Source organism: Oncorhynchus tshawytscha, linkage group LG30 (assembly GCF_018296145.1).
Source record: "Oncorhynchus tshawytscha isolate Ot180627B linkage group LG30, Otsh_v2.0, whole genome shotgun sequence".
NCBI classification, from domain to species: Eukaryota; Metazoa; Chordata; class Actinopteri; order Salmoniformes; family Salmonidae; genus Oncorhynchus; species Oncorhynchus tshawytscha.
This window is the reverse complement of record NC_056458.1, coordinates 7256463-7267278: the sequence shown is the minus strand read 5'-3', so window position 1 is coordinate 7267278 and position 10816 is coordinate 7256463. Positions and strand designations below refer to the sequence as shown.

General features: G+C 46.0%; 1 protein-coding gene across 15 annotated transcripts in view; it reads left to right on the top strand.

The window, feature by feature from the left end:
- LOC112228881 (ryanodine receptor 1) overlaps positions 1-10816 on the top strand; it is a 72314-nt gene that overhangs the window by 18711 nt on the left and 42787 nt on the right. For all 15 annotated transcript variants that reach the window (XM_042309652.1, XM_024394611.2, XM_024394607.2 and 12 more), the window contains 10 exons: positions 5056-5500; positions 5590-6156; positions 6269-6469; positions 6549-6660; positions 6791-6934; positions 9401-9674; positions 9776-9890; positions 10007-10139; positions 10393-10487; positions 10592-10727. In XM_042309652.1, coding sequence (XP_042165586.1) covers positions 5056-5500; positions 5590-6156; positions 6269-6469; positions 6549-6660; positions 6791-6934; positions 9401-9674; positions 9776-9890; positions 10007-10139; positions 10393-10487; positions 10592-10727 — 2222 coding nt within the window. The remainder of the gene's footprint in view (positions 1-5055; positions 5501-5589; positions 6157-6268; positions 6470-6548; positions 6661-6790; positions 6935-9400; positions 9675-9775; positions 9891-10006; positions 10140-10392; positions 10488-10591; positions 10728-10816) is intronic.

Sequence of the window (10816 nt, the reverse complement as noted above, 5' to 3'; positions counted from 1 at the left end):
GGATCATTATACTCCAGATCATCGCAGCTAGCTAGCTGCTACCGAGTGGCCCAGCCCCGAAGCTAGCCTTGATCCAAGCCCATCTCCTGGCCTGCTCAGTGGACCCTATGATCACTCGGCTACACAGCTGATGCCTCCCGGACTCTTCACTAACACTACTAGAAGCCACTATATCACCTGATTCCTGCCGTAAGCTCTGGACCTTTGCATCGGTTCATCACAGCTAGCTAGCTGCTACCGAGTGGCTATAGTGGCTAACGCCCTTGTCCCGAAGCTAGCACCAGTTAGCCTCGAGCCAGGCTCATCTCCCGGCTTGCAAACGAAATTACTCCAACTACAATACCTCTTTTGCCAATTGGCCTGGACCCTTTGTCGACACGGAGCCCCGCCGATCCATCACGAGTGGTCTGGGGATGTAATTCCGTCCATTGTGCCCTCAACCGGCCTTTGCCGGACGTCGGTGAAAACGCTTCTGCTAGCCTCAACCTGCTATTTTTTTGAATGCCGTGTCTCCTGCTTGCTAGTGTTAGAACGACCACCTAACACTTCCCTGTTTCATCTATTACTGTTCACTGGACCTGGCTACATACTGTAGCTGATGCCTGCTGGACTGTTCATTAATCATGGTACTCCATTTAGTTTATTTTGTTTATCTGTCAGCCCCAGCCTCGAACTCAGGCCCTGTGTGTAGTTAACTGACCCTCTCTGCACATTCATCGCCATATATGAAACTGCATATAAACTCTTATTCCATAAATTAACTTGAAATGCTATCTGGCCATGAATTGAGTCCAGCCAAATGTGTGCGCCCAAATCTGTACGCTGTTGTTGTCTGTACATTTTTGTCTTAGCTCGCTCTCCCAATCAATACCTGTGATTGCTTGTATATTGTTGTTTAGGGTAGTTATCATTGTTTTATTTTACTGCGGAGCCCCTAGCCCCACTCAACATTCCTCAGATACAGTACCTATTTTGCCCCACCTCCCACACATGCTGTGACCTCCCCTAGCATAACTAGTGCCTCCAGAGATGCAACCTCTCATCATCACTCAATGCCTAGGTTACCCTCAACTGTACACGCACCCTACCATACCCTTGTCTGTACATTATGCCCTGAATCTATTCTACCATGCCCAGAAATCTACTCCTTTTATTCTCTGTCCCCAATGCACTAGATGACCAGTTTTGATAGCCTTTAGTCGTACCCTCATCCTACTCCTCCTCTGTTCCTCGGATGATGTAGAGGTTAACCCAGGCCCTGTGTGTCCCAAGGCGCTCTCATTTGTTGACTTCTGTAACCGTAAAAGCCTTGGTTTCATGCATGTTAACATAAGAATCCTCCTCCCTAAGTTTGTTTTACACACTGCTTTACCACACACCAAACCCTGATGTCCTTGCCGTGTCTGAATCCTGGCTTAGGAAGGCCACCAAAAATCCTGAAATTTCAATCCCTAACTATAACATCTTCCGACAAGATAGAACTGCCAAAGGGGGAGGAGTTGCAATCTACTGCCGAGATAGCGTGAAGAGTTCTGTCATACTTTCCAGGTCTATGCCTAAACAGTTAGAGCTTCTAATTAAAAAAATTAATCTCTCCAGAAATAAGTCTCACTGTTGCCGCCTGTAATAGACCCCTCAGCTCCCAGCTGTGCCCTGGACACCATATCTGAATTGATTGCCCCCTATCTATCTTCAGAGAACGTTCTGCTAGTTGATTTAAACTGGAATATGCTTAACACCCCGGCCGTCCAACAATCTAAGCTAGATGCCCTCAATCTCACACAAATTATCAAGGAACCCACCAGGTACAACCCTAAATCCATAAACATGGGCACCCTCATAGATATTATCCTGACCAACTTGCCCTCCAAATACACCTCTGCTGTTTTCAATCAGGATCTCAGTAATCACTGCCTCATTGCCTGCATATGTTATGGGTTTGCGGTCAAACGACCACCCCTCATCACTGTCAAACGCTCCCAAAAACACTTTGGCGAACAGGCCTTTCTAATAGACCTGGCCCAGGTATCCTGGAAGGATATTGACCTCATCCCGTCAGTAGAGGATGCCTGGTTGTTCTTTAAAAGTAATTTCCTCACCATCTTAAATAAGCATGCCCCTTTCAAAAAATTGAGAACTAAGAACAGATATAGCTCTTGGTTCACTCCAGACCTGAATGCCCTCAACCAGCATAAAAACATCCTGTTTCCTCCTGGCTACCCCAACCCCGGCCAACAGCTCCGCACCCCCCACAGCTACTTGCCAAATCCCCCCCAGCTTCTCCTTCACCCAAATCCAGATAGCAGATGTTCTGAAAGAGCTGCAAAACGTGGACCCGTACAAATCAGCTGGGCTAGACAATCTTGACCCTCTCTTTCTAAAAATGATCTGCCGCCATTGTTGTGACCCCTATTACTATTCTGTTCAAACTCTCTTTCGTATCGTCCGAGATTCCTAAAGATTGGAAAGCTGCCGCGGTCATCCCCCTCTTCAAAGGGGGTGACACTCTAGACCCAAACTGTTACAGACCTATATCCATCCTGCCCTGCCTTTCCAAAGTCTTTAAAAGCCAAGTCAACAAACTGACCATTTAGAATCCCACCGCAACTTCTCCGCTGTGCAATCTGGTTTCCGAGCTGGTCACGGGTGCACCTCAGCCACGCTCAAGGTATCAAACAATATCATAACCGCCATCGATAAAAGACAGTACTGTGCAGCCGTCTTCATCGACCTGGCCAAGGCTTTCGACTCTGTCAATCACCGTATTCTTATCGGCAGACTCAACAGCCTTGCTTTCTCAAATGACTGCCTCGCCTGGTTCACCAACTACTTCTCAGATTGAGTTCAGTGTGTCAAATCGGAGGGCCTGTTGTCCGGACCTCTGGCAGTCTCTATGGGGGTACCACAGGGTTCAATTCCTGTGCCGACTCTTTTCTCTGTATATATCAATGATTTCGCTCTTGCTGCTGGTGATTCCTTGATCCACCTCTACGCAGACGACACCATTCTGTATACATCTGGCCCTTCTTTGGACACTGTGTTAACAAACCTCCAAACGAGCTTCAATACCATACAACAATCCATCCGTGGCCTCCAACTGCTCTTAAATGCAAGTAAAACTAAATGCATGCTTTTCAACCGATCGCTGCCCGCACTCGCCTGCTTGACTAGCATCACTACTCTGGATGGTTCTGACTTAGAATATGTGGACAACTACAAATACCTAGGTGTCTGGCTAGATTGTAAACTCTCATTCCAGACTCATATTAAACATCTCCAATCCAAAGTGAAATCTATAATCGGCTTCCTATTTCGCAACAAAGCCTCCATCACTCATGCCTACAAACATACTCTCGTAAAACTGTCTATCCTACCGATCCTCGACTCGGCGATGTCATTTACAAAATAGCTTCGTACATCAGCTGATATCTCAAAGTGCTGTACAGAAACCCAGCCTAAAACCCCAAACAGCAAGCAATGCAGGTGTAGAAGCACGGTGGCTAGGAAAAACTCCCTAGAAAGGCCAAAACCTAGGAAGAAACCTAGAGAGGAACCAGGCTATGTGGGGTGGCCAGTCCTCTTCTGGCTGTGCCGGGTGGAGATTATAACAGAACATGGCCAAGATGTTCAAATGACAACACCCACCCGTAGCACGTGCTCCAGCAGGTATATCTCACTGGTCATCCCCAAAGCCAACACCTCCTTTGGCCGCCTTTCCTTCCAGTTCTCTGCTGCAAATGACTGGAACGAATTGCAAAAATCGCTGAAGTTTGAGACTTATATCTCCCTCACTAACTTTAAGCATCAGCTATCTGAGCAGCTCACCGATTGCTGCAGCTGTACACAGCCCATCTGCAAATAGCCCATCCAACTACCTACCTCATCCCCAAATGGTTTTTATTTACTTTTTAAAATCTTTTGCACACCCGTATTTCTACTTGTACATCATCATCTGAGTATCTATCACTCCAGTGTTAATTTGCTAAATTGTAATTACATCGCTACTATGGCCTATTTATTGCCTTACATCCTTACTCCATTTGCACACACTGTATATAGATTTTTTCTATTGTGTTATTGACTGTACTTTTGTTTATTCCATGTATAACTGTGTTGTTTTTGTTACACTGCTTTGCTTTATCTTGGCCAGGTCGCAGTTGTAAATGAGAACTTGTTCTCAACCGGCCTACCTGGTTAAATAAAGGTGAAATAAAAAAATTAAATGGGTTCCCTTCTTTGCGAGGCATTGGAAGACCTCCCTGGTCTTTGTGGTTGAATCTGTCTTTGAAATTCACTGCTAGACCGAGGTACCTTGCAGATAATTGTATGTGTGTAGTACAGAGATGAGGTAGTCATTCAAAAACACACACAGAGTGAGTCCATGCAACTTATTATGTGATTTGTTAAGTATATTTTTAGTCCTGAGCTTATTTAGGCTTGCCATAACAAAGAGGTTAAATATTTGTTATTTATTTAACCTTTATTTAACTAGGCAAGTCAGTTAAGAGCAAGTTCTTATTTACAATGACGGCCTACCCCGGCAAAACCCTAACCCGGACGACATTGGGACAATTGTGCGCTGCCCTATGGGACTCCCAGTCACGGCCGGTTGTGAAACAGCCTGGAATCGAACCAGGGTCTGTAGTGATGCCTCTAACACTGAGATGCAGTGCCTTAGACTACTGCGCAACTCGTGAGCCAATACTTATAAACTCAAGACCTTTCAGATTTTCATTTTTAATTAATTTGTAAAAATGTAATTCCACTTTGACATTATAGGGTATTGTGTGTAGGCCAGTGACCAAAGCATCTCAATTCAATCCATTTTAAATTCAGACTGTAAAACAACAAAATGTGGAAAAAGTCAAGGGGTGTGAGTACTTTCTGAAGGCACTGCAGCTTTTAACAAAGATCACATGATTTGTTGATTTCAGTGTTTGCTATAGTATTGGAAAATAAATATAACCAATAGCCACCCACTCTGGCTCTGATGCAATAGATTTGTCAATCTATACTGCCTTGTGCCATACAGTTCTCTCCCTCTGTCCCCTCTAGATGTATTGACGTCCTGGAGCTGTCGGAGCGTATGGACCTGCTGAAGTTCCACTACCACACTCTGAAATTGTACGGCTCGGTCTGTGCTCTGGGGAACAACCGCGTGGCTCACGCCCTATGCAGTCATGTTGATGAGTCCCAGCTGTTCTACGCTATAGAGAACACCTACCTGCCTGGACCAATGAGGAGCGGCTACTACGACCTGCTCATCAGCATGCACCTGGAGTCGGCCAAGAGGAACCGCCTCATGACCAACAAGGAGTTCATCGTGCCCATGACAGACGAGACGCGCAGCATCAACCTCTACTCAGACACTGACAACTCCCATGCTTTACCAGGGGTAGGCCTCACTACCTGCCTGCGCCCCAAACTCCACTTCTCCCCCACTGGCTTTGTGGGGACAGACCTGGACATCTACACCCTCAGCCCATTCATCCCCCTACAGGTAAAAAGCCTCAGGCCGATGAAAGGAGAGCGGAAGGGTTTTCTGTTTGAACTGACCAATGGTGATTCATGTCTTTCTTTCTCCTGTAGGTGCTGAAGGCGAAGGCCCTGACCATGCTGACAGAAGCTGTACAAGACGGTGGTCAGGCCATGAGGGATCCTGTAGGAGGCAGTGTTGAGTTCCACTTTGTCCCCATCCTCAAGCTCATCAGCACCCTGCTCATCATGGGCGTGTTCGAGAATGAAGATGTCAAGCACATCCTGAAGATGATCGAGCCCACGGTGTTCAGTGGAGAGGCAGAGGCTGCTGCAGAAGAAGCAGAAGCCACAGCCAAGGGTGCGGGGAGCCAAACGCTGGCGCTCAAAGAAGGGGGGGAGGAGGTGAAGGAGGAAGAGGAGGGAGCAGTGGAGAGCGGACATGAAACAGAAATGGAGGACGAGGGGATGGGTGAGGAAGATGAGGAACTGGAGGCAGAGCTGGAGGAGCTGGTAGAAAACGAGGAAGAGGAGGACGGAGAGAAAGTGGATGGAGAGAAAGGTGCTGAGGAGACAGAGAAGGAGGCGACGCCTGGAGAGGCAGACGGAGAGGCAGAAGAACAAGTAGGTCTGGAAGAGGGATTACTGCACATGAAGCTGCCAGAGTCTGTCAAGCTACAGGTTGGTGTGTGTCTCTTATCACTTCACTGTAACTTTCAAAATCCTCCCAAGTTTGACCAATTATACTAATCAATATTGCTACATCTCATGTCTTTTCCTTTCTGTATGTCAGATGTGCACTCTGCTTCAGTATTTCTGTGACTGTGAGTTGCGCCACAGGGTAGAGGCCATCATAGCTTTCTCAGACCAGTTTGTGAGCCAGGTGCAGGCCAACCAGAGAGCCCGCTACAACGAGCTCATGCTGGCGTTCACTATGAGCGCTGCCGAGACGGCCCGCAAGACCCGCGAGTTCCGCTCCCCACCGCAGGAGCAGGTACCTTCAGCCTCCGAGTACTGTCCCACTTTTAACAGTACATGAACGGTGACAACAACGTGTTGTCTTTCACCTGCAGGTCAACATGCTGATGAACTTTAAGAGCATTGCGGAGGATGAGGAGTGTCCTGTGCCTGATGAGGTCCGTGATGCCCTGCTGTCTTTTCACAAGAACCTGCTTGCTCACTGCGGTCAGTCAAACTAATTCAGTACTTATATCGCCAAATGTAACTTAGAACGTCACTTATATACATGTATATAGCCTAAATTTGAGGTGAGCAGCTAGTGTCAATGGTCTTTCATCCCTCATGTCACCTTCAGGAGTACACATTGAAGAGGAAGAGGTGGAGGAGGAGTTGGATATGTCTCTCAAAGGACGACTCTTCAGAATTTTGGACAAGTTGAGGCACCTTCGCAAGAAGAAGGTAGAGGAGGAGCCAGAACCTGTAGAAGAGACCAAACCCAGTGAGTCTCACTCTCTATCACTTGTCCCACTGAAAAACAGTCAAATCAAGCCAACGATGTACCTTCAATGCCAGAAGACAATCTGAATGGTTGATTGATTTGATTTCGTTTATTGGATAATTACGTTTATTGGATAACTTTTTGGGCGACCTGACCAAATTCACATACAGTTGAAGTCGGAAGTTTACATAAACTGCTCCACAAATTTCTTGTTAACAAACTATAGTTTTGGCAAGTCGGTTAGGACATCTACTTTGTGCATGACACAAGTAATTTTTTCAACAATTGTTTACAAACAGATTATTTCTCTTAAAATTGTCACGCCCTGACCTTAGAGAGCTGTTTTATTTCTCTATTTGGTTAGGTAAGGGTGTGATTTGGGGTGGGCATTCTATGTTGTCTATTTCTTTGTTTTTGGCTGAGTATGGTTCCTAATCAGAGGCAGCTGTCTATCGTTGTCTTTGATTGGGGATCATACTTGGGCAGCCCTTTTTCCCACTTTCTGTTGTGGGATCTTGTTTTTGTTAGTTGCTGGTTTAGCGCTACATTACTTTACGTGTCGTTTATCTTTCTTGTTTTTTTGGGTTGTTCATTTAATAAATTCAAAATGTACACCTACCACGCTGCGCCTTGGTCTCATTCCGACGACAGCCGTAACAAAAATTCAGTGGGTCAGAAGTTTACATACACCAAGTTGACTGTGCCTTTAAACAGGTTTGAAAGTTCCAGAAAATGATGGCATGCCTTTAGAAGCATCTGATAGGCTAATTGACATCATTTGAGTCAATTGGAGATGTACCTGTGGATGTATTTCAAGGCCTACCTTTAAACTCAGTGCCTTTTTGCTTGACATCATGGGAAAATCAGCCAAGACCTCAGAAAAAAAAAATTGTAGACCTCCACAAGTCTGGTTCATCCATGGGAGCATTTTCCAAACACCTGAAAGTACTACGTTCATCTGTACAAACAATAGTACGCAAGTAAAACACCATGGGACCACGCAGCCGTCGTAACGCTCAGGATGGAGACGCGTTCTGTCTCCTTTAGATGAACGTACTTTGGTGCGAAAAGTGCAAATCAATCCCAGAACAACAGCAAAGGACCTTGTGAAGATGCTGGAGGAAATAGGTACTAAAGTATCTATATCCACAGTAAAACGAGTCCTGTATCGACATAACCTGAAAGGCCGCTCAGCAAGGAAGAAGCCACTGCTTCAAAACCGCCATATAAAAGCCAGAATACGGTTTGCAACTGCACATGGGGACAAAGATTGTACTTTCGTCTGATGAAACAAAAATAGAACTGTTTGGCCATAATGACCATTTTGTTTGGAGGAAGAAGGGGGAGGCTTGCAAGCCAAAGAACACCATCCCAACCGTGAAGCACGATGTTGGCAGCATCATGTTGTGGGGGTGCTTAGCTGCAGGAGGGACTGGTGCACTTTACAAAACAGATGGCACAATGAGGAAGGAAAATTATGTGGATATATTGAAGCAACATCTCAAGACATTAGCCAGGAAGTTAAAGCTTGGTCGCAAAGCTTGGTCGCAAATGGGTCTTTCAAGTGGACAATGACCCCAACCACACTTCCAAAGTTGTGGCAAAATGGCTTAAGGACAACAAAATCAAGGTATTGGAGTGGCCATCACAAAGCCCTGACCTCAATCCTATAGAAAATGTGTGGGCAGAACTGAAAAAGTGTGTGCGAGCAAGGAGGCCTACAAACCTGACTCAGTTATACCAGCTCTGTCAGGAGGAATGGGCCAAAATTCACCCAACTTATTATGGGAATCTTGTGGAAGGCTACCCAAAACATTAGACCCAAGTTCAACAATTTAAAGGCAATGCTACCAAATCCTAATTGAGTGTATGTAAACTTCTGACCCACTGGGAATGTGATGAAAGAAATAAAAGCTGAAATCAATCATTCTCTCTGCTATTATTCTGACATTTCACATTCTTAAAATAAGGTGGTGATCCTAACTGACCTGAGACAGGGAATTTTTACTTGGATTAAATGTCAGGAATTGTGAAAAACTGAGTTTAAATGTATTTGGCTAAGGTGTATGTAAACTTCCGACTTCAACTGTAAGTTTAGTTTTTGCGTCTATTACTTTTGATTTTGTACACTAGCTTCAAACAGCTGCAAATAAATAAAAAGATTGGTTATTGAAAAGATATTTCGCAGTGTTTTACAATGATTCTCTAGACTCTGAGTGCTTGTTTTGTCACATTAACTGACATTTGGCGAGCTATTCGAATTTTAGCAACCAGCAAATGGCATAGTGATTCCTGCATATTGCACCTTTAAAAGCAGTAGGCTGCTCCAGCTGGAGACAACATTACAAAATTGAAATGTCAGTCTAGTCATTGGATAATTTCATTCGGTTTCAACAATCAATCAATCAATCAATCAATCAATCAAGTGATGCCTCTTGTTTATAACCTCACCTTTCTCTCCTCCAGGCACCCTCCAGGAGCTCATTTCCCACACTATGATCCACTGGGCCCAGGAGTCGTTCATCCAGAACCCTGAGCTGGTGCGTCTGATGTTCAGCCTGCTGCACCGTCAGTATGACGGGCTGGGGGAGCTGATCCGGGCCCTGCCCAAGGCCTACACCATCAACGCCATCTCAATAAAGGATACCATGGACCTGCTGGAGTGCCTGGGACAGATCCGCTCGCTGCTCATCGTCCAGATGGGCCCCGAGGAGGAGAGACTCATGATCCAGAGCATCGGGTCAGTAGTACACAGTAGACCAGTAAAATAATTTACTATACAGAGAACTGGATGGATTGAGGAGGAACTGAGAGTCAACATGAGCCTTCTCTCTCCGTCAGAAACATCATGAGCAACAAAGTGTTTTATCAGCACCCCAACCTGATGCGAGCGCTGGGCATGCACGAGACTGTCATGGAGGTGATGGTCAATGTGCTGGGTGGTGGCGACTCCAAGGTAAAGTGGTTACTTGGCTCATAACAACAGGATCAATGCTTGGCTGAACATGGGAATGCGCTAAATGTTATTACACCGTAGTCAGTGGATTCCCCCTTGCATGTGTTCCTCCGCAGGAGATCAGATTCCCTCGCATGGTCACCAACTGCTGTCGTTTCCTGTGCTACTTCTGTCGTATCAGTCGCCAGAACCAGCGTTCCATGTTCGACCACCTCAGCTACCTGCTACAGAACAGTGGCATTGGCCTTGGTGAGGGACATTGATATCTTCCAATTGGCTCATTCATTCCCCCCCCCCTCCTCTCCCCTGTAACTATTCCCCAGATCGTTGCTGTAAATGAGAACGTGTTCTCAGTCAACTTTCCTGGTAAAGTAAGGGTTAAATCAAAAATCTTCTGCCAATACAAGTTTGTATTCTTATAAGGTTAGGTTGACATAATCCCTCTAAAGGCAGAATAGTTTTGATGTGTGTTGGGACTGAACATGTCATGTATGTCTTTCAGGAATGCGTGGCTCCACCCCTCTAGACGTGGCTGCAGCATCCTGCATTGACAACAATGAGCTGGCTCTGGCTCTACAGGAACAAGACCTGGAGAAGGTTGGACAGCCTCAACAAACACATGCAGTTTCTCTGATGTGGCCACATATAGCACATTGGTCATCTCTCTTTCTGCCTCTTTTGTCCTGTGTTTTTCCTCCCAGGTGGTGAAGTACCTCGCAGGCTGTGGGCTCCAGAGTTGTCCCCAGCTCCTGGCTAAGGGTTACCCTGACATTGGCTGGAACCCGTGTGGCGGGGAGAAATACCTGGACTTCCTCCGCTTCGCTGTCTTCGTCAATGGTCTGTGTTTTGCGGACCTCGTAATGGAATACACTACTGTTGGGATGATGTCTTTCTGTTTACCTTTCATCACTGAGCGTGGTTTGGCT